This window comes from Choloepus didactylus, chromosome 10 (genome assembly GCF_015220235.1).
Source record: "Choloepus didactylus isolate mChoDid1 chromosome 10, mChoDid1.pri, whole genome shotgun sequence".
NCBI lineage: Eukaryota > Metazoa > Chordata > Mammalia > Pilosa > Megalonychidae > Choloepus > Choloepus didactylus.
The window spans coordinates 113018867-113042675 of record NC_051316.1 but is presented as its reverse complement, the minus strand read 5'-3'; the positions used below and the strand labels follow the sequence as shown (position 1 = coordinate 113042675).

The window sequence follows — 23809 nt, the reverse complement described above, 5'->3', positions numbered from 1 at the left end:
TCTAACATTTTCCCCTTTAATAATATATACTCAGATACATATTTTAGGGCTGTTAATTGCATTCACAATGTGGAATGATGGAAAGGCTAGGTCTAAGGAAGGAGTGTTTAGGAAAAACCATACAGTTCTCTCTGGCCTCCAGTTAGCAGCAGCAACTTCTCCACCAGCAGTTTCAATTCAGAAGTATTTGAGGAAGATTGCCCAGCTATAGTAACATAGAAATACATGAAAATGAGTCAAACAGGTGCTTAAACATGGGAGGTAACAGTTTAGATTCTGGAGTGTGGTTGCCTGAATTTGAGTCTTCTTTTGCAGTTTGCCAGCTGTGTCACCTTGAGCAAGTTACATAACCTTCCTAGAATCATTGGCCTTAAATATAGGATACCCCACCATACAGTAAGGAATTCAGTCTCCAAAGAGAGGTCTGCCTTTGTCCTGGCTCCTGATGGGTGTAACTTCTAAATCTTTGGATTTTCCCAAGTGATAGGAGTGTTTTTATTATTTGTGGTGGGCCCCTGGGACCACACCTGATATTTATGCTAAGGAGATGACTCAGGAGGAGGAGCTGTTCACAACAGAAAGACCAACCCTCTGGTCAGATGATACAAGCCTGACTTCCAGGCAGGGAAGGGGAGCTGGAGTTCAACCACGCGGGCATTGACTCAATCAACCCCTGCCGATGTAATGAAATTGCAGTAAAAACTGGACAGCTCAGATAAGTTTTCCTGGTTGGCAATATCCTTTGAAACTGTCTTATCCTGAGATGCTGGGAGGGTGATGAGTCCTTGGGGATGACGGAAGCTTCACATCTGGGACCGTCCCAGACCTCGCCTGTGTGTCTCTTCATTTGGCTGGTTCTGATTTCCAGCCTGTTGCTATAATAAAGCTGTAATCATGAGCATGGCACTTTCCCGAGCTCTGACAGTCCTTCTAGTGAATCATCGACCCTGAGGGAGTCTGTGGGGATCCCCAAATTTGAAACCAGCTGGTCAGAAGTGAGGGTGATGCTGGGGAACCCCAAACTTGTGACTGGTGTCTGCAGTGAGTGCAGCCTTAGGGGACCGTTCCCTGTGACTGTGGGGTTTGGCCTAACTCTGGGTACCTACTCACAAGCTGGGGTGCAGAGATTTTAAACAAATAGGATGGTCAGTGATCTGAAGAAGGGTCCCCTCAGGAAGGACCTGAGGCTGGAGGTGCCACCATGGAATATTTCTAATTTTTCCAGACACTAAAGCAACTTCAGATGTCTCTCTCAAAACCCAAGAAAATCAAGTAAAAATTATTTTTTTCAAAGTAACATGAAATGTAAAAAAAAAAAAGAGAGGGGTAGCTGGGGATAAAGCAGAAAGCAGTGACCATCACACAGTCTGTCTCTGGGCTTCAGGAGAATGTGTGGCATGTGGAGGAGGGAGAACTTGACTCTAGCTCCTTGCAGTGGGTTGAGTTGTGTCCCCCCAAAGGCTGTGTTCAAGACCTAATCCCTGGTACCTATGGATGTGGAAATAGGGTCTCTGCAGATGGAATCAAGTTAAAATGAGCTCATGCCGGATTAGGGTGGGTCCTAACTCAAAGAAGAGAACAGAAACCCCCAGGGAGGAGAAGGCCGTGTGAAGATACAGAGCACAGACACGGAGGGGAGGTGCCATGTGCAGATGGGAGCAGAGACTGGAGTGATGTAGCCACAGGCCAAGGAAGGCCAAGGGGTCAGACACACCCCAAAAGCCGGAAGAGGCAAGGAAGGATCCTCCCCTGGAGCTTTCAGAGGGAGCGTGGCCCCCGTGACACCTTAAATTCAGACATCTGGACTCCAGAATGTGAGAGCTGAACCTCTTGGCTCCCTTCCCTCCATCCACCCCCCAACACCCACCCTCAATGGCCATAGCACCCTGTCCCACCCTCCACACATACAGGCCCTAACAACGCCCTACTGCGTGAGAGAGCAGGGGCCTGGAAGGAGCCCCTTTCCTCACCGGCTGCTTAAATTGGAAATTGGCCTCAGCTGCTGCAACTGGTGCCCTTGAGGGGATCGCTCCAGGAACCTGAATGCCTAAAGAGAAGCTGGGAGAAGGCCTCTGGGCGAGATGCAGTATTTCTGTGCATATTCTGCTTGGAGTCGGGATGCACAGGGAGGAAGTTCTGGACTTAGAAAATGGCGGCGGGGTGGGGGGTGCTGGCATATCCCTGCATCCAATCAATAGCTCTGCTCAGCTTCTGGAAGGAATCCTCCCGTCTACCTGGGAGTCCTCTGCAGGATTTAATTCCTTCTAAAAAGCCAAGGCAGACTCCTCCCGCTCAGCCGAGGCACAGCGAGAGTGGGACAGTGGCGGCACAGCCTCCCGCCCCCGCCCTCAACTCCGCTCCACTATTTCAACCAGGGATGGGAGGCCGTGGGGATTACACCACTGCACAGCTACCATATCCGGATAGTTGTGGTGCCACTGGATTTTCTCTTCTTTCCTCCCCAGTGGTGTCTGTGATCCACAGTTGACAACAAAAAGCACAAAAGACCCTCCCCCACCCCACCCCACCCCACCCCACCGCCAGACTTCTAAGAATTGCCAGTTTTGTAGGCAGCCAGAGTCCCAGGAGCCCCCAGCCGTTCCTTCCACACGTGGTTCCCACATCAGCAGCAACATCTGTTAGAAATGTAAATTCAGGCTTCTCCCTCCAACTGCTGAATCAGAACTCAGGGGGCAATCTGTGTTTTAACAAGCCCTCCAGCTGATTCTGATCCCCGCCATGGTAGGTGAACCTTGGCGAGGGGTTGCCGAGAGACAGCTACCATGTTGGCAGAATGTGATATGAGGCGGGAAGGAGGCCTCCTTTTGGGGACAATCGACATTTGTCTGGAGACCACTTCCTTTTCCCCTCTCCAAGGAAGTGAAGCGAAGCGACACTTGACTAGCTCTCCTCAAAGCTGGGGGTGGGGGTGGAGGCTTTCTTCTCCAGGTGGTAGCGCCCCAGGAAGGGAAGCCCGAGACATTATCTCCAACTAGATGACTGCTCATCAAGATGGAGCGAGATCTCAGTGGGAAAATGACATCACAGAACAGGGAAGAGAAGGTGCAAGAATGGCCTTAAGTCCCGTTCCCCAGAGGTGCGGAAAACGCCTCCCGCCCGCGCCCGGGCCCCACATGGGCCCGCAGAGGGGAGAGGGGATTGGGACAGGAAGCAGTGGGCTTCCGGAGAACACGCCGCGACGCCCCGGGCCTGCGCACAAGCGCGCGCAGCGGGTCTCCGAGGGGCCCCAACCCCCCGGGGGTCGCTGGGGACGGAGTCCGTCCTCGGCGGGAGCCTGTTGGGGCCTCCCTCGGTCCACACCGAGCCTGCAGGGGAGAAGGTAAGTCAGTGTCAGCGGCCGGGGGAGGAGACCAGAGCCGGACGCACAAAGAGAAGCCATCCCCCATCCCCTCGCTTCCCACCCCCAGTGCACAGAAGCAGAAGGGGCCTGGGGACGAGAAGACGGCGCCCCTCCCCCAGCAGCGTCAATCAAGGCTGTGCTGGGAGGTGGGGGCAGGGCAGGGGTTGGTGGGATCTGACTAGAACAGGAGACAGACTTTTAAACTCGAATCCTTTCACGTCTTAAGAACCGGAAGGAGATGGCGTTAATGTCGGCGAGTGGCTGAGAGGTTAGGGCATCAGACTGAGCCGGCCCGCGGGGAGCCTGCCCCCTGGCGGCGGTGGGAGGTGCCACGGAGCCGAGTTGGTAGCAGTTACGGAAAAGACCTTTTCCAGCTTGTAGTTTAATGATCACTAATCCCCACCTCCCACCCCCACGAGATATTTTCGTCTCAGTTTACAACTGGGGCATCTGTGGCTCTGAGAGTTAAGGAACTGAGCATACGCCGCATGGCTGCCAAGTGGCAGTGCGGAAACTGGAACCCGGATTTGGCTGCCTCCCTGCTGGGAAGAGTGAAGCAGGTCAAAGCAGCCACGAGTGTGCGTGATCCTCACTGTGGGCCTGAGGGCTGGGGGACCCCAAGTCGATGAACCCTGCCTGGTGCAGGATTTACAGTGTGCGCTGATTGTTCTCCCCTTGGAGGAGAACCCTCTCCTGCTCTGCTGTGGAGAGCGTGGGAAGATGAGGTTGCCCCAGACCTGACCTTCACAGGGAAGAAAATAGAACAGCTGGTAATCTGAGCTCTCTGCCTCAAGCAGGTTTGACAGCCCACACACATACACACACACATGCTTGAAAGACACAGAGAGAAATTGTTCCAGGCAGGAGCAGACTCCAGGGCAGGGAGTGGGAGTATTGGAAGATCAGCCCTCCCTCTACCCCCTCTTCCTTGAAGCTTTTCCACAGAGGGAATATTTGATCCTAAATCCCAACCCAGGCTTTGGGGGTGACCCAGTCCCAAGGGGAAGGCCAGGCCTCTCGGTCAAAGTCACTCTCTGGCCAGCCTTGGTGGGGTCAGTTGGTTTTGACCTGAACTTGCTCACACTGGCTTTTTTGTGCATCCAGCATTGCCTCTTGGATTCTGGCCTGTAGAACCCATGCTCAGGTAAAAGTACTCCAGGCTGAAGAAAGTAGACTCTGGAAAATGGGGGTTTGCAGAGGGCCTGCAATTAGGGGAGTGACCTGTGCAATGTTTTGCACTATCTCTTGCCTCTTGTCTTCTGTGACAACATGCCCTCCTGGCTCTCCTTCTTTCTCCTTGGTCATTGCTTCTCAGTGTCCTCTGCTGCGTCCTCCTCTATCCCACCTCTACTAAATCTGGGGATTTTTTCAGGACTCATCCTGGACCCTGTCTTTTCTCTGCCTTGTAAATAGGTGAGCTCATCCTTTTCTGCTTCTTTAAATACCCTCTGTGCCGGTTTGAATGTATTATGTCCCCCAAAATGCCATTATCTTTGATGTAATCTTGTGTGGACAGAGGTATCAGTGTTGATTAGATTGTAATTCTTTGAGTGCTTCCATGGTGATGTGCCCCCCCAACTGTAGGTGATAACTCTGATGAGATAATTTCCATGGAGGTGTGGCCCCACCCATTCAGCATGGGCCTTGATTACTGGAGCACTATATAAGCTCAGACAGAAGGAGCAAGCTTGCTACAGCCAAGAGGGACACTGAAAATGCACAGAAGCTGAGAGAGTAGCTGCAGATGAGAGACAGTTTGAAGATGGCCGTTCTTCTCCGGAGAAGCTAAGAGAGGACAAACACCCCAAGAGCAACTAAGAGTGACATTTTTGAGGAACTGCAGCCTAGAGAGGAATGTTCTTGGAGAAAGCCATTTTGAAACCAGAACTTTGGAGCAGACGCCAGCCACGTGCCTCCCAGCTAACAGAGGTTTTCCGGCCATCCTCCAGTGAAGGTACCCGATTGCTGATGTGTTACCTTGGACACTTTATGGCCTTAAGACTGTAACTGTGTAACCAAATAAATCCCCTTTTATAAAAGCCAATCCATCTCTGGTGTTTTGCATTGTGGCAGCATTAACAAACTAGAACACCCTCTATATACCGATGACCCTTAAATTTGTATCTCTAGCCCAGAACTCTAGTCTTATTTATCCACTTGCCTTATAATATCTTCATTTGTGTCTCACAAGCATCTTAAACTCAGTATCCCTCAAACTCAAATTATAATTTTCTTTCAGGAAATCTTGTTGATTCTATCTCCAAAAAGGTATTCCCTTTTTTCTCTTCTGCTCCCACGCTTGCTCAAGTTAACAGCATTTCCCTCACTGAAATTGCCCTGCCCATTTCTTTCCTGATGTGGCCTCCTAACTTGACCCTCAATTCATTCTTCTTAGAACAACCAGAGTAATATGGTTAAAATGCAAAACAAGTCATTTTATTCTTCTATGTATAGTCCTCAAGTGGCTAATTATTGTGTTTAGACTGAAATCTAATATTTTTCTGAGGTCTCCAAGGCCCTCTATGACCTGGCTCCTGTCTACCCATTAGTGCTGCTCACCCATGTTTCCATTTTTTCTCTCCTTCCTGGCACATGGGATGACTGCGCTTCCTCACACCCTTGAAGTAAAGCTGTGACCATGTGACTTGCTTTGGATTTGGAAATATGAGCAAATGTGATTTAAGATCTAGTACATTACTTTTAACACTTTCTTCCCTTGCTATAGTGATTGGGGGAATGAGTATGGATATGGTGGTGCCATAAGATCAAAGCAGCTTACACATCTTGGAAGTCTGCCCAAATGCACAGTGGATTTTTCAGAGGTGAAAAATAAGTTTTCTGTTGTAAGGTTTGGGATTGTTTGTTACTGCAGCAGAACACTGCCTATCCTGATTGATACACTGCCTTTTCATCTACTCTCTCTTTTCCTTGGTTACTGTATTTCAGTCACTCTGGCCTTCTTTCAGCTCCTGAAACACATCAAGATCTTTTATTCTTCAGAGTCACTGGACATCCTATTCCATCATCTGGAATGCTTTTACTTCCACTCTTGGAATGGCTAGATGATTGTTCTGCTTTGACTCCTAATAGAGAATATATTAAAGGAAAAGTAAAATGTCAAAGTATGAACCTAGAGGAGTCTATAAACTGGAGTAGGGGTGGGGAGTGTGGGAATTTGAAGAAAAGGAAAAGGGAAACAGCATTCATTTTCTAACTCTTTCATTTGATCAACATTTATGGACACTCTTTATGTGCCAAGGATTTTTCTATATGCTGGGGAAATAAGATGGATCAGACATTATCCGTGACTTAAAGGAACTCACAGATTGGTAGAGGAAGATTGCAAAACTAAAAGAGGAGTCAGAGAAGACAGAAATCAACTGTGGCAGTAATTAATGCTGAAGAGATCAAAGAGAAGGAAGGCCTAGAAGAAGCCACTAAATTTGGAGAGGAGGAGGTGATTAGAGATTTTTGTGGTAACAGTGGTGGGAGCAGAAGCAGCTTGCAGTGGATGGATGCATGTGATGGTTTGAAGCCGTATGTACCCCAGAAAAACATGTTCTTAAAATTAAGAACTCATTGTAAGTAGGACATTTTGATGAGGCTGCTTCAGTTATAATGCAATCACTGGAGTCATTTATAAATCCAATGAATTCAGACATGAGAGAGAAAGCCTCAGAAGTTAGAAGCTGAAATCAATGAAACCCGGAAGAGAAGGGACAGACTAGTAGATGCTACCATGTGACTTGTCATGTGACAGAGGAGCCAAGGATCATCGGCAGCTGGTCTTGGGGAAGAAAGCATTGTCTTGGTGACATCTTGATTTGGACATTTTCCTGATGTCAAAACCAAGAGTGAATAAATTCCTGTTGTTCAACCTGGACAATTTCATGTTATTTGCTTTCAGCAGCCTAGGAAACTAAAACAGTGTATGAGTGGGAGGTGAAGAAGTGGTGGACATTTAATAACAATTACTGCTGCCTTTAATGGTCAGTTTTATGAATCAATTTGGCTAGACTACAGTTCCCAGTTATCCATTCAAACATTGATCTAGGTGTTGCTGTGAAGATAATTTGTAGGTGTGATTAAAGTCCATAATATATTGACTTTAAGAGAGGATCCTAGATAATCCAGGTGGGCCTGATTCAATTGTTTGAAAGGTCTCAAAGGCAGAGCTGAGTCTTACCAGAAGAAGAAATTCTGCCAGTACCCAAGAAGAAATCCAATAATATCTATCTCCTCCTGGTTTTTTTCTCTCATTTTACTCTAACTAATACACGGCCTCTTACTGAGAGTGCCAGGAACTTTCACACATATTATTTCTAATCCTTTCAAAAGTGAACATTATCTCTGTTGTTTTACAGATGAAGAAATCGAAGCCGAGAGATTACATAACTTGGCCCAAATAACACATCAAGAGTGGCTGGATAAAAATCCAGGTCTCCTGACTCCAGTGCCCATGTGCATTCCTTCACCTTGCCCTGCCTATATTGCCAAACCTGTAGAGGTTTTGGAGCAATGAAGAGAGAGATTAAACAGACTGTAGAAAGAGGGTTTACTTATGGGATTCCCTTTAAAACAAAAGCAAAGGACAAAGTTTTTTCAGAAAATTTCCTTGTTTCTCATTAGTTTATAAAATTAACAACTGAATCTTATTAATTATTCACAAAAAGAAGCACAATGAATCCCAAAATTGAAATGAATTTATAGGTGGCCCAAGGAGAAGATGTGTATATATTTTGACAGGTAATGTCATGTTCAGATAACAACTCTGGATGTGGATAGGCCCAACTGGATCACAATGGGGAAAAAAGGAAGATATAGGAGAAACTTTAAGGAAGAGAATCTGACATGAGATAAAGGCATCTTAAGTATCTTGAAATATCATTACAAAAGTTAAACATTAACCAGAAGAGACATATTTTCTTCCCCATCACCCAAATAACACCTACTTCATTTAAACTTAGGTATATATATATATATAATTTGATCCCAGGAAGGATGTGAATGATCAATATTTGGCTGGAAAGAGAGTAGTTGGTGGGGAACACAAATATTCCAGGCAGGAGCATTTCTTTTTCTTCTTTTGCCCAGGACCCCATCACTGTATATTTTAAATGATTGGCAATTTTTAAAAAGAACTTAATCTGGAAAGAAAGAGAGAGAGGGATAAAGAGAAAGAGAAAGAACAAAGTAAGGAAAAGGAAGGAGAGGGGAGGCTAGAAGGGGAGAAAGGGGGAGTAAGTAAATCAGTGATGATGTTAGATGTGCAGTCTCAGCAGTTGCTGACAGATGTCAACCCTTCCTAAATACCCTCTGAATACATAAAATGGTAGGTGGCATTGTTCCAGTCCTCTTTAGCCAGGGTCACCATGCTTTGAGAGGCTAAAGTTGAAACCGTTTGGTCACCACTGATGAATATAGTGACTTCTAAGTGAGATGGTGCCCAGGCATACCAACCAGAAAAAGGCAATTCTCAGAGCTCATCTTCTCCAGAATATGTGAGAAGTCATCAGAATAGATTGAAAGGAAGATTGCCCATGCCCATTGACCATTGGCTAAGGTCCCTGACTTATGTTTCAAAATTCTGTAGTTCCAGAGACTGAGCAGATGTCCTACTGGACCTCCCCAGTGAATGGGCATCCAGGGAACCAGACCTCCCTAAGGAATGGGCACCCTGGGCTCCATCACAATGTCTTCTTATATAAGCAGAATGGGGCTGCATTGATCCAACGGTACTTTCATCTTGAACCATGAGCAATCTGGCTTAAGCAATCACTTCATTGTCCTTCATTGAAAGACAAGACCATCTGCTTACTATGAAATCCATTTCCCACAATTCCTGCAATTGGGTTAGGCCAGTTCTTGCTCCTAGCTAGAGGCCCTGGTTGTGCCTCTGCTTCTCTGGTTCTTTGATGAAGCCACAGATGGCCTCAATGCTGAGCCATTTGGCTGAATAGAAAGCTTCAGGTTGTGCCATATAAGCCCAGGTTCCGGGCAGCTTGGGAGATCCTGGGAGTTTTCCTTTGGGGAAATGGATAATGTGCTGGTTTGCCAGACCTATGTGGGTTCTTTGTGGAAGGAGGGCACTGGATACCAATGTTTAAGCCGGATTTCACTGCCTTTGCTTGGGTGTTATCAACCTGACATTGGCACTGAGTTCCCTCTGGGACTTTGGTCCCTTGTTGAGTCCTCTGATTGTCTTCAAACAAACCTGAGCCTCCTCCCTGAAGGAGCCTTTGGTCAGACCCCATAAGCTTGCCCTTATGCTTTACTTGATGGCTGGTTTCCTGGTGGAAGGTTTGGGCTAAGAGGTGCATCTCTAGGTGTGTATGCCATGGAGACACAGGGGCCTGGAGACAGCTTCTGTCTGCCTTCTCTGGCATCTCCACTGCCTCTGGATCCAGCTCCTTCAGGGACAGTGAGCTCCTTCTCTCCTTGTTAATCCAAACAGCACTGACCATGGGTTCAGCAGGAGCAGGCATGTTCCCCCCTGAAAAGGGAAGGCACAGTAGGGTCATCACTGGAAGGCCCATGGGCAGCTCTCTCTCTCTCTCTCTCTCTCTCTCTCTCTCTCTTTTTTTTTTTTTTTGGCAGGGAGTGGGGAGTTCTCAGAGTTTTCAAGCTGAAGGAAGGCCATGCCTAGAGGCCAGGTACACAGTACATTGCATGTGTGTATACACACATACATGGATATACACATACCACTAGCACATGCTCACACATGCATGTGCTCTCTCTCACACTCACTCTCACACACAATTATTGGCTCATTCAACAAATATTTGTTGAGCATTTATGTTCCCAGCATTGTTTATTCTGGGTCCTGGGAAGACCTGAGTGTTTAGGGCCAAAATAAATGGGAAGAAACAAGGGACACACATGCTTCTGCACACATCCTTGGATTCACATACACTTTCCTGGGAACGATTATCTTAATTTTGCAGGGTTTTGTGCCCTGGGATTCTGATGATGGATTTATCACCCAAAGCCGAGGAGGGCAGGGCTGTGTTTTGGAGCAGCTGCTTTTAGAGAACTGGCCTCTATCCTTCTCCTACCCCACAGACCCTGTTCAGGGAACAGCTAGTGCTTCTCAGAACTTTCTTTGGGAGTGAGGATGCTGATCAATGCTTGTCATCTTTCTTAAGGAATTTTTTTTTTTTTAATCACCTTATGGAATAAGATAGTTCAGTGTCAACTCTTGGTGGCAGTGAGGGGTTGTGGGAATGACCAGAAGGTGTTTTCCTGCAGAAAGCAAGTATGTGACCAGCCCAGAGTTCCCTGTGAGATGTTGGTGGAGCTCACTTGAGCCTTGTGCCACTCATCACTGTGGAGTGCACTTGTTTCTTATCATGACAAGCATGAAAACCTTTGCAAATATTCACAATGCTATGTACTTATTTGAGAACAAGGGAAGAGAGGGACCTGAGGGGAGCACTCCGAAACTGGTGTCCTCACCCATTATGAACCCAGGAGGAAAGGACCCAAAGTGGACAGACAGGTCTTGTTAGCAGAAGGGAACTGGGAGTCCCAGCCTGAGAGTGCACAGAAGAGAAGGAAAGAGAGCAAACTGGAAGGCACATGGACCCTGACCCTAAAAGCAGTCATTTCTAGAATTGTGCTATGAGCCTTCCATTGCAGTCTCCTCCACACTTTGGATGATGCACAATCTCTACTGTTCAAAGGAATTAACTGAAATGAAAGCAATTATCTGAAAAGTAGAGGGAAATGTCATATAATTTTTTAAAATATTTGTTTCAGTTTTGACTGGGGACTAGGGATGAAAAAAATATCCTAATTATCTACATGCTTCAATTTGCCGGCAGATACAAGTTGGGGAAGGGACATTTTGAGCCCCTCCTTGACTTCTCTCTTCAGCTGGGATGGCTGAGAGAAGAGCAAAGAGATTTCAGAAAGAGAGAGCCAAAGGAAAAAAGAAGCAAAGTCCACCCTAATCCTCCTCATAGCCTCTGGTGGACTCTCCCTCACAAGCCAGAGTGAGGTAGGTAGGAATTCTAGTCCTGACTTCACGCTGTCTTGCTATGAGACCCTGAGCCTCCATCTCCTCATCTGTAAAATGGAGATCTTAAAAGAGGAGCTACCTTATATGGCTGTTGAGAATGTTGAATGCAATGTGCATATCAAACACACAGCCCAGAATATGGGTTCACATCCCTAATCCTTTTTCTTCACTGAAAGAATCACACTCTGCCTGAACATTACAAGAGCATGTGCCTTTGGGGCACCAACCAATGGGACAACTAGGGCTTCACAAACTTGGGACAGCTCAAAAGCTCCCAGTGCCCTCGTTTTGCATCAGGGCAAACATGCTGCTGTCTGGAACTGCATATCTAGAACCTAGATTTGTCCCATAATAAGACAGGAAGAAAAAAGAAGAAAAAAAAAAGAGGAATACTTCTAATTCCAGGGCCCTTCCTTCCATCAGTTAGCTCCCAAGCCTCCAAATGCAACCTAGTGTTGTGAGACACTGAAATCTAGTTTTAGTAGTAGCCCAATACCAATGGTCACTCTACCTTCCTGAATCTCTCCACTGCACTGGACACCATGGATCACTATATTCTAAAATCCCGTCACTTGCTTGGCTTCATGATATTGGTATCTCCTGGTGTTCTCCTACTGTTTTGACTCCCTCTCTCAGTTTGTCTTCCCTGGCTTCTCTTCCTCTGCTTGTCCCTTAAATATCTGAGTATTCCAGAACTCTAATTTTTATCCCAGTGTTTTATCAATTTTTACATTTGATCCATGCCCATGGCTTCAAATACTACCTATATGTAGATGACCCCAACTCTATATCTCCAGTCCATATCTCTCTCCCCAAATCTAGGATGCTCAGATGTTCTATAGGGAACCACCCAAACACAGCATATTAAAAAAACAAATTCATCTCTCTCTACCAAACATCCACTTTCTCCTGTATTCTTTGTCTCACTGAATGGCACCACCATCTACCCTGTTGCCAAAGTATAGGAGACAATTGCTTTATGGCTCCCTTGCATCATTTTCACCTTGATTTGATAACTGTGCCCTGATTTCTCCCTGGAGAGCTACGCCATTCTTCATACCCAGTTCAAGTGCTTCCAGTGGGATTTAAACTCAGACCCATGTGACATATGTGACCTGCTGCTCATCTAATCAGCATACTGCATTCCCTTTGCCTCAGTGATTGTATCAATGATGGGCATGCAACAGAGAGAGATACACAGATGTTTCTGGGGATCCTTGTACAAAGCCCCTTGCTCTTTCTTGTTGAACAAGAACTTAAGAGAATATAGAGTGCTGGTAGTTGTCTTTTGGCCATGTGGACCGGAGAATGGAATCAATACCAAGGAAGTCAAGTAGAGAAATGAAGAGAAGGAATTGAGCCCAGGGTTAAGCCACATTGAAGACAGTGTATACCTGAACTGTTCAGTGACAGCAGCCAATGAATCTGCTCTTGTTTGAGCTGTTTATTGTTTGCAATATAAAAAGTCCTGAGATACCAAATCAGACATGAAGGAATTATTCCAGATACTCTCTTCTTACCTCCAAAGCCAATGGCCACTCATTTCCTTCAAATCTACAGCTTAAATGTTTCTTAAAATCATACCCTCTCCCACAATGAGATAATGCTTCCCGCCCATAAGGATGGCTATTTTTTTTTTTTTTAAATGGAAAATCACAAGTGTTGGAGAGGATGCAGACAAACTGAAACTCTAGTGCATTGTTGGTGGGAATGTAAATGGTGCAGCCACTGTGGAGCAATATGGAGATCCCTGAAAAAGTTAAATGTAGAATTACAATTCATCTCAGCAATTCCACTTCTAGAAAGAGAAAATAGAGTCTCAAACAGATACTAGTTCACTGATGTTCATAACAGCATTATTCACAATAGTCAAGTGGTTCAAACAACTCAAGTGTCCATCAACAAATGAATGTGGTACATAGACACAATGGGACATTATTTGGCCATAAGAAAGAATGAAGTTCTGAGATGATGCAACACAGAATAGCCTTGCAAACATTATGCTCAGTAAAATAAACAAAAGCCATAAGGTCAAACATTGTATGACACCACTTACACAAGATGTCTAGAAAGAGCAAATCCACAGAGACAGAAAGTAGATTAGAGGTTACTGGGGGATGGAGACAGGGGAAGGAAGACTGAGTGTATGTTTGGTGGATATGGAGTGTGTGTAAATAAAATTAATTTTCAAAAAAAAAAAAAGAAAAACAATAATCGTACCCTCTGCCATGGCCCCTCATTTAACCCTCACCATTTCTTGTTTGAACTATTGAAATAGCCTCTTTACTGATCTCTCTCTTATTTTCCCCCTGCCTTTCTCACTCTTTTTGTGCTCTCTCTCTCATCATCCTCCATATAGAGGCCAGAGAGATCCTTTCTAATACCTGATTCTACTGTAATATCCTTTCACAATAAAAAAAAAAAAAAAAAAAAAAAAAAACAACAAAACTTTTAAAAGGCTCCCTTTGTCAATAGCTTGAACTCCACATGGTGAAGCCTGGTATACAAAACTCTCATGAAATGGCCCTGCTTACTGGCTCCAAGTCCCCCACGACCACTGGCCTTGCATTCCTGCACAGGGCATACCGGATTTCTTGGGTCTGAACATGCTCTCATGCTTCAGCGCCTGTGTGCCCCACCAGGGATGGTGCTCCTTTATGCACTGACTGGCAAACTTGTACGTTCTTTATGCAGTCACCCGACTTGGGCGGGCTTCGCTGCTGCTCTCACGGAATGTCATCCTTCCTCCACTGGAGCATGTTATGGGTTGAATTGTGCTCCCTTCACCCTGCGATATGTTGAAGTCCTACCCCCCAGTCCTGTGACTGTGAGGATGTCATTAATTAAGATGAGATCATACTGGATCAGGGTGGGCCCCAATCCAATATGACCAGTGCCCTTAAAAGAAGGGGGAAATCGGACACAGGTAGACAGACACTGGGTAGAAAGCCATCCAAAGCTAGAGGAAGCAGAGATTAGAGTGAAGCATCTACAAGCCAAGGAAAGCCACAGACGGCCTGCAAACACCAGAAACTAGAAGAGACAAGGACGAGTTCTCTCCTCCAGGTTTCTGATGCAGCATGGCCCTGCTGACACCTTCATTTCAGACTTCAGGCCTCCAGACTGCTGAGAGAATAAATTTATTTTATTTTAGGCCATCCATTTTGTGGTCCTTTTATAGCCCTAGGAGACTAAGACAGGGCACTTACATTTTATTGTAATTATTCATTTTGTTCCTTTATATGACTGATAATTACTGAGTACCTACAATGTACCAGGCACCAGGAACACAAGAGTGAGCAAAATTTGTGCTTCTGTAGTTCTGGAACTTCCTGGAATAAACATCTCAATGAGTAGCACCACCGTCTACCTTGTGGCCAATGTGTAGAGGACACTTGCTGTTTTGGCGACCTAGCATCATCTTCACCCTATTTTGGTTCCCTTACCCTTTCTCCCTGGAGAACTGTACCCCTTAGTTATATTTGTTCTATTAGTGCTATTACTATTGATTCCAACAGTAACATTTTTTGAGTCTTACTCTGTGTTAGGTACTTGGTAAGAGTTTTAAGTGTATTAATGCCAACAGCAAGCCTATGAGTTAGGTACCCTGGTTATCCCCAGTTGACAGAAGAAACTGAGGCACAGAGAACTGACATAACTTGTTCAAAGCTACACAGCAAGTAAATGGCAATGTCCGAATTTGAGCTCAGGCTCTGCTCCAGAAAGCAAGTGTGTAGCCATTACATTACACCGTGTACTGCCTCTCACAATTATATCAGGAATGTGGAATAGTACACCGAGATAGGACCCTGACTTAGTCTGGGGTCCTCAGAAGGCTTTCCTGGGAGAGAGTTCTTAAGCCTTAAACCTGCCCTTACCACCTGGCAATGACGGGAGAGGGAAACTGAGTCACAGAATGCAGGAGAAAGGGCCAGCTGGGAGGGTTGGGGCAGAGGATGGTGAATTCCATTGGACAGGATGAGTTAGAGACCTCTGAGCCATTAAGCAATTGGGTATGTGAATCTGAATCGCAAGTGTGTTAAGCAAGGTCCTTTCATTTGATAGGGATTTAATTTAATCAGTGTTTGCCAAATGACTGAATGAGTAAATACCCCTGAGGGTGGGCTGAGGGTTCAGGAACTTTCAGCTTCTGCCCTGCAGGGATGGAGGAGAGGGTTATTTGGCTGGGCCAGCTCAGTTTAAATGGATCCCTCTGATTGGCAAGTGGTGGGAGTTGAGCTCTTTCGGGTCAGAGGTGCCACTTTTGTCTCGCTTCCAGCCGGGACAGTGAGCTCCTCTGTGCCCTGATTCCTTCCCCACCCGGCCTAGCTCACTGTGGACCCTTCAGTGATCCTCTGAACTGTACAGATAACCACAGACACTTCCAGGGCTGCAGCTTTGACCTTTCAAGGGCTCTTCCCGCCTCCTTGGCCTGTTCCTCTTTGTTAGAGGAGGAAGAGCCGGGATCTATCACTTGCTTCCTGAGCCCTGGGCTCCTAACTTTCTCCTGGAATGACCCTGAGTTCCCAAAGGGAGGAGGCTTTTCCCCTGACTGGGCCTGGCTGGCTGCTCTTTGGGGCTGCCGTGAGCAAGCTCCCCGGGCAACAGCTGCCTCCTGCGTCCCTGAGCCCTGCTTCTGCTCTGGCCCTGCCAGTTCCCAGGCTGCTGGGAACGCCACGTGTCTTCTCCCTCCAGCCGGTTTCTCTGGTTTGCAGGACGCGCCTCGGTTAGACCAGCCAGGAAGTCGGCCGGATGCCTGGCCGAGGCCCCCGTTCAGCCGGCGGGACGGGCGGTCTGAGCCGGGCGGAGCTGCCCCGAGCTGCGCGCCCCGCTCCCGGCCCGGCCCCGCGCCCCCCTGGCGCTGCCCTCCCCGCGGCTGGGCTCCGCGGTCGGCCCCGCGCTCCTCGTCCCGGTGGCTCCTGCCCCGGCTCCCGCCCAGCCCTACCTGTCGGGAGCATCACGAGGTGGGCCCGCGCCCTCTGCTGCCGCCGCAGGTCCTCGTACTGGGCGCGCAGGAGCTGGATGCTGAGCGGGGGCCCTTTCCCCGGGGCCTGGGTCCCCGAGCTCTCGGCCATGAAGAGAGACCCCGGCCGGCAGAAGTCGGGCAGGGCAGCGCAGGGGCAGGGCAGGCCCTTCATCCGGATCGGATCCGGGAGAAAGGCAAACACGGCGGGGCGGGGCGGGGAGAGGCGGCCGGGCCAGTGGGGAGGGACAGGGCAGGGGCTGGGGGGTGAAGGGGAGGGAGACAGGCAGGGAGGGGAGAAGTGTAAGAGAAGAGGAGGTGAGTGGGGGAAGAAGGAAAGTGGGGCAGAAGGAGGAGAGGTAAGGGGAGGAGAAAGACGCGGGAGGGGAGGAGGGGAGGTGGGGAAAGAAAGTGGGAAAAAGATACAGAGGGAAAGGAGAAAGGCTGGAGGGGGGAGGTAATGTGAGAAGGAAAAGGTGGAGGTAGGAGGAAGCTTGTGAGTGGGGGAGAGAAGGGGAGGGAAAATGGAGGAAGTAGGTGTGGTGGTAGCAATGGGGGGTGTAATTGGGATGAGAGAAGGAAGAGAGTGGGGGAAATGGGGGCAGGCAGGGAAGGAAGGGGAACGGATGACTGGGAGTGGGAGATTGAGGGGCACAAAGGGTGAGGGGAGGAGTGAGGGGACTGTAACGAGAAGGGCAAATACAGCTGCTCAGAGACCTTCTCAGAGCCCACTGAGGTGTCTCGTCCCAAGTCCTCCACAGCTTGATTCCAAAGCTTAGAATCCAGCTCCAAGAGCGGCAGTGAAATCTCCCACTTGCCAGAGCTGGAGCGGGTGTGCTTGGAGAGTGCCAAGCGCCTGCTCAGCTCACACCCGGGCTGGGGGGTGGGGGAGGTCACCTTGGGGCGAGGCAGCGAACCTGCCAGTTTGGTTTGCAGGTGAAGAAAGTAACACACTCTGGGGCCTCGGAAAGTTGGTGCCTTGGGGATGTGCATGCTGTGGTGATGCCCTAGGGAAACCCAGTAACAAAGGTCTCCCCAACACCTCCACTGACCCCCTACACATACCTCTTAGAAAAGCCCAGTCCCAAAGTCTGCCTCAGGGACAGAGCCCAGAGGACCCCTGGCCTCTAGCCAGCCCAGCCCCTCCTCTCCCGCTGCGCCTGATCTCAGTGTTGTCCCACCAAGCCAGGTGCACCCTCACCCTCACCCTCCCCTCACCAGCCCCTCACCCTCTGTACACCCACTTGTGATCCTAGATGGTCTCTCCCTCGCACCAGCTGTGACCTATCCCTGCTCCTCTGGCATTAGGTAAAAACTATTTGGTTGAGTAAGTTCCCGTCTATCTTCTCCTAACACGGTTCTTAGAGATCACTCAGTTGTCCAACAGTGGAAACAGCTGGATGTAGGAGACGTTTAAGAGGCTAGTGGGATAGGATCCAGTCACTGGATGTGGGAAGTGGAGGTTCAAGAGTAAATCTTCATTGAGTAGAGGAGGTAGCTCCATTCACAGAGATAGGTACAGAAGAGCAGCAGATGCAGGAAGTGGAGGAGGGGGGATTTGTCTTAGATATGTCCTGTGTGTGGTGCCCGTGGCCTCTGTGTCACCCAGATGGATTTGTTTAGTAGGGAGTTACAGGCTTGGTAAAAAGATCTGAGCTGGAAATGCAAATGACATCATTTGTGATTTGATACAGTCTATTGTTGGAAAAGTTTTAACATTAGCAGCCAGGCATATATAGAGTTGTGAAATGGTCCAAAATGGCTCTTGCTTTTTGCTTGTCACAATTAAAAAGCTTTTCAGATTCCCCATTATTTGTTGCATTTCATGTTTGATGGGCAGGAAAGACTCCTTCTTGGTGGTCTCTCATTTTCCTCCTTCTCCTCTCTTATCTCCAGGGTCTAACTTCTTCCTCTTGGTTTCTGGCCCATCATTAGGTTCTAACTGTTGGAGGAGGGAATGAGTGGCCCAGGCTCTGTTGAGCATCTACAAGTCCCTGCACTATTGTTCTCTTTTAAAAAATCTCACAGTCTTTTCCCCAAGTCATCGAGACCTCCCACAGTCATCCTGGCTTGGGTTAGGTAGAGTTTCATAAATGGAGTGGGTGTGCACCCCACTTCTGGAAGATTGCTATGGAGGGGAAGTGCCCACCCTCCCTCACAGGAATGAAGTCTTCCAGTTTATACGTGGCAGCTGAAGTGTTGGACTTGGAAGAGATTTTCAATTAAGAAGAATATTTCACGAGGCCGTGCTCTGGGGAAGACCAGTATTTAAGGGGCAGGCAGAAATAAGAAGTTAATGTTGGAGCTCTCCGCAGGGGTTTGTATTAATTTTGTAACTATCCTGCAAGTTTGAACATATTTCAAAATAAAAAGTTAAAAAACTATTTTTTAGAAAGAAGATAATGTTGAGAGCTGGAAAAAATGCAGTAAAAATGAAAGGAGAAGAAATAGTAGGAGGGGGCATTGCAGATTGTAAGGAAGAACATACTGTCACAAAAGATGCAGGGTAGCCAAAATGGTGAAACAGAGTCTCCTGCCTTATGGAACAGCATCTGAGCAATAAATGTAGGAGAGTGGTTGTCAACCTGGCTACACATTAAAACCATCATGGGAGCTTTTGAAAAACACCAATGCTTGAGTGCCTCTCCCTAAATATTCTGATTTAATTAGTCTGGGGTGGTGTCTGGAGACTGATGAGTTTCAAAGTTCTCCACTGCTCTTGAGAGTCAGATGCCCAGTTTTCTGGGTCCCTGGATCTCTGATTAGGAGACAGGTGATGGGAGAAAGGCATAGAGTCTTCATCCCTTTTATCAGGGGGTCTCTCTGTCGTGAGTTGAAGGTTAAGACAAGTCCCTCCGTGCTGCTCTAGCTGCATCTGCCTTAAGATTGGACTTGATTCATACATATCTTGGCATTTACTTGTCAGTGTTCATATTTTGGTGATACTATTTTTTATCTACTCTTTTGTTTGTTTTTGTAGTTATTTCAGTGGCTATTATCACTGCTAGAGACATGCCTTTTACAAACTTAAGTTCCTTTTTTTTTTTTTAGTTCATATGTTTCCTCTCTCTTTTTTAACACCCAAATCTTTAATCCATCTGGAATTGATTTTAGTGTTAGGTAAAAGGCAAAGATCTTGCTATTTATCTCCAAATGTTAACCTAATTGTTCACAGTACCACTTGGTGAATAAATCTTCCTTTCTCTATGATTTGTGGTGACAATAATAATAGCAAAAAAAGATTGGCCAACCTTTCCCATCCCAGGGAGTCTTCAGAGTAAATGAAAAATAGGATTGAGTCTGGAGCCCTTCCTGGAAAACAATAAGAGCTGCCAACCCTGGCCAGTGGTGGGTGGAGATTCAGAGACTTGAAGAAGGAAGCCCTCTTCCTGGACAGCCAACGGCCAGGAGAGCTGGGCACGCAGTGGGGGCTGGGAGTGGGGGGAGACAGGCATGGATCCTGACCTTGAGAAGGACTTAAGTTTGGAGTTCTTTCCACTAAAGACTCCTTAAGTCAGTAGACTCCCTAAGTTATCCTGAGCTGAGCTTTTCCTCTGCTATATAAAAATTTCATTTTGAAATGATCCCATCTCTCAGCTGGTGAAGAGGCAGGATGGCAGGGGAACAGAGGCCTCCCATGCCGTCTTCCCCCTTGGCCCAGTGCGGAGAGGGCTTAGCTGCAAGGACACCTAGGGAATGTAGTTTCTAAAGCCTCCCAGCCTTTGTAAGAGCAAAGACTTGAAAATGCTCCTTTACTTAGCCTCTCCACCACCCCCACCTTGACCACATCCCCACCCTTTGCAGCATCTACTTGGCTCCTAGCTAATTTGTCATCACCCTTCAGCTCTCTGCTTAGAAGAGGAGGTATAATGTGGGGGTAAAAAGCATGGGCTGGAGTCAAACTACCTGGGTTTATATCCTAGTTTTTCTACTCTTAGCAGTGTGGCTTTGGGCCAGTTACTTAATCTCTCTGTGCCTACAGATAGCATAATTCCCAAAGAAAAGGAGACAGTGTGAGCTGAGCAAACAACCAGACTTCATGTGGAATTATCTTCCATGCTGGTTAGTGGGGCAATACTGTGTGTATCATCTCATTTAATCCTTTTAGCAATGAAATCCTTTGGGGAACTCAAGGCTCAGTGAGGGTAACTGATGTCCTGAAAAGTGGCTTAGCCAAGACCAGAACTTTCCAACTCCAAATGCTCCTAACCTCCACAGCAACAGTGCTTTCTATTCCAGTAATATACAGAGTAATATACTGGAATGTCGCTTGTCCAGAAACAGGGAAGTCCTGCCCTCCAGTATTGGTCAGGATCTAGTTGTAGTCGACAGATTCCACTCTAGCCAATTTAAGCAGAAAGAGATTTCACACAGGGAATTAGGTGCGTTTAAAGTGATTTGAAAAGCAGAAAAACCAACTTTAGCTTCTAGACCATTCTGCTTATACTGTTGCAGCATATTATATTTTCTGTGAATGGCGTAAACAATATCTTCCATCCCACATGTCCTTTTGCAGTTGAGCCTGCCACCACCCCATCAAAAGATGGAGTCTGTTTCTCCACTGTCTTGAATCTGGTTTGGTTGTATGACGTCTTTTGACTGATAGAACATTGTGGAAGTGCTGCTGTGCCTGTTTCCAGCATAGCCCTTCATGGCAGCTTCTGCTTCCAGCTTCTTGGAAGGCTTGCTCTTGGGACACTCCCTCTCTGTGTGCAGCCCGAGCAACATGGAGAAGCCGAATGTAGGTGCTTCAATCAGTAGCTTCAAGTGAACTCCCAGCCAGCAACCAGCATCAATTGCCAGCCACCTGGGTGGGCACCGTGGCCATCTAGCCCATCAAGCCTTCACATAACAGCAGCCCCAGCTGACATCTGACTGTAACTTCGTGAAAGAAAGACCCCAAGACACAGCAGCCTACCTGAGCCCAGCCAATGCAGGGGACCATGAGAGATGATAGTAAAGCATTGTTTTAAGCTACAAGGTTTGGGGATGGTTTGTTACACAACAATAGGTAACTGGAACAGTGCTAATGAAAAAAGTACTACCACTTCTGCTGAAACTAGTGAATGAGGAAATCACCTGATAACTTAGGAGGCTGCCAGGACAGCTGCTGGCTCTGAAACCACACCCCTTCTGCCATGAACCACACATACAAAGTGGATGGCTTGCCTTGCCCCTCTGCCCATAAAATCTCGTAATAGTGCATCCAGTTGGTAGAGCACAAAGCATATCCAGAATCCCATCTGTGAGGACGTCTGGGAAATGTCCTTTTTAAAGCCTCGAAGCCTCTGTAAGATAAAAGAGGATTGCAATGGGTTCTGAGCAAAGCAATCCACTGTATCAACCACCCCTTCTAATTCCTAATTGATTGAATGGTTGTAAGACTCAAGAAAATAAAAGCAATATCAATATTCTTTAAATTTGTGCTACATAATTCAGACTCTTTCACCTAAAACATCTTTTCTGCATTTGTTACTCCATAGACCTTTGGAATGCAGTTCAGCACACTAGATTATTATAATGTTCACAAAGATCCTACTCTTATCTAGCTGAATAATTATATCTACTGTGAGTGTTCTTTGATCTTTGCTGTCTTTTTAGCAAATACAAAGAGCTACTGAAACAAATGATAGCGCTTTGATGTTTGGTCACATTTTAACCAAAAGGATATAGAAGTCTGTAGGTTGGACTCATTGGCCACAAATAATGCATACTTTACAGCCTTAAAACATAGGTAAAATTTATTTTTAAACTTGTTATATGTTGTATTTTTCCCCAGAGGTAAAATTCCCACAGCATAAAAATTGCCATTTTAACCATTTTAAAGTGTACAATTCAGCGGCCTTTAGTAATTCATAATGTGCAACCATCACGTCTATCTAGTTCCAAAGCATTTTCATCACCCCAAACAGAAACCACACACTCTGAAAGCAGTCACCCCCCATTTCCTCCTTTTCCCAGCCCCTGGCAACCACTGATCTGCTCTTTGTCTTTATGGATTTGCCTATTCTGGATATTTCACATAAGTGGAATCATATAATATGCAACCTTTTGTGTCTGGCTTCTGTCACTTAGCATAATGTTTTTGAGGTTCAGCCATATTGTAGCATGTATCAAATTCATTCCTTTTTCATTGCTGAACAATTTTGCATTGTATAGATATACCATATTTTATTTATCCATTCATCAGTTAACAGATACTTGGGTTATTTCCACCTCTTGGCTATTGTGAATAAGGCTACTGTGAACATTCCTGTACAAGTTTTTGCTTGAATATCTGTTTTCAATTCTTTTGGTATAGACCTAGGAGTGGAATTGCTGCGCCATATGGTTGTTGTATGTTGTTTTCACTGCAAAACTTTCTGCCTGTAAATGTGTTGAATCCTGGCTTTGCAACTTACTGGTTGTGAGATCTTGGGCAAGCTTCTTAAAAAAATAAAAATAAAAATAATAATAATAATAATATCCCCCCATGCCCCAGTTTCTCCAGCTGTAAAGTGAGAGCAGTAATTGTACCTACCTCATAGGTTTGCTGTAAGGATGCAAAGCCTGTAACAGTGCCTAGCACAGGTCACCACTGTGAGTTTCTTGAATACAATTCACAAATTGGTCCAGATAATTGCAATAACTTTAATCAAGATAATAAGTTCAATAGTATAAGTTTTTCTAAAGGGGTTTCTTCATTGATTTTTTTAAATTATTATTTATTTTTAATGCCATTTTATTGAGATATATTCTCATACCAGATAATCTTCCAAAGTGTACAATTGGTGGTTCATGGTATCATTGATTTTCTTTTTGATAATGTCTATCACTCTCCATAAAAGCATGCTTTTCCCCAAAATAAAACATATAAAAGCTATTGAAAGAACACTGAGACACCAAACTTAACTATTAATCTCAAATACATAAAAAGAGATATTACATTTAAAAACAATTTTACTAGTGACAAAACATAAGGTACTATAATAAGAGCCCCCACCTTTTTGTTTTGAAGTCAGGATTCTTTCTTCATTCAACAAGTATTTATTGAACTACTATTGTGTTCCAGGTTCATTGCAAAGCATAGAGTAGTGAATAAAGCAGACATTATCCTCAGGAACTTCCAGTCCAATGGGGGAAGTGGGGAGCAGCAGAAATACCAAGTTAACTAACAATCGTATCATTACAGTTTATGTTAAGAACTGGGTGAAAAGAAAATATCATAAATAACTTAAATGAAAAATGCATATATAGTGTTCAGAAGACTGCCTGGCCTAAGTAAATATGTAATAAATGTTACCTGCTATTATTCATTATTCCAAAAATTATAATTTATGCAGTTTATTCACCTGTAAAAGAAATCCCTCATCTTAAGTTTCAGTTTCCTGCCCTCTAGTGGGGACTTTGAATCACAGCCACACAGACAAACGAGAAAGGTTAAGCGTTTTTAATTAGTTTCAGCTGCTGTGTAATGAGCTCC

At 46.0% G+C, this 23809-nt stretch overlaps 1 protein-coding gene across 1 annotated transcript; it reads right to left on the bottom strand.

Annotated features, from left to right (window-relative positions):
• Nucleotides 1-7650: 7650 nt before the first annotated feature.
• C10H9orf152 (chromosome 10 C9orf152 homolog) lies at nucleotides 7651-16588 on the bottom strand. Its single transcript, XM_037798300.1, has 2 exons — nucleotides 16330-16588; nucleotides 7651-9854 (listed from the first exon to the last, which is right to left on the bottom strand). Exons 1-2 carry the CDS (start codon nucleotides 16520-16522, stop codon nucleotides 9328-9330), a joined length of 720 nt encoding a protein of 239 aa, XP_037654228.1. The 5' UTR covers nucleotides 16523-16588; the 3' UTR covers nucleotides 7651-9327.
• Between the last annotated feature and the right edge of the window lie 7221 nt (nucleotides 16589-23809).

Coding starts and splice junctions, on each gene's coding strand:
- C10H9orf152 (XM_037798300.1), bottom strand. CDS start 16,522: ATGAAGGGCCTGCCCTGCCCCTGCGCTGCCCTGCCCGACTTCTGCCGG. Junction 9,855..16,329: donor CCTCGTGATGCTCCCGACAG/GTAGGGCTGGGC, acceptor TTCCCTTTTCAG/GGGGGAACATGCCTGCTCCT.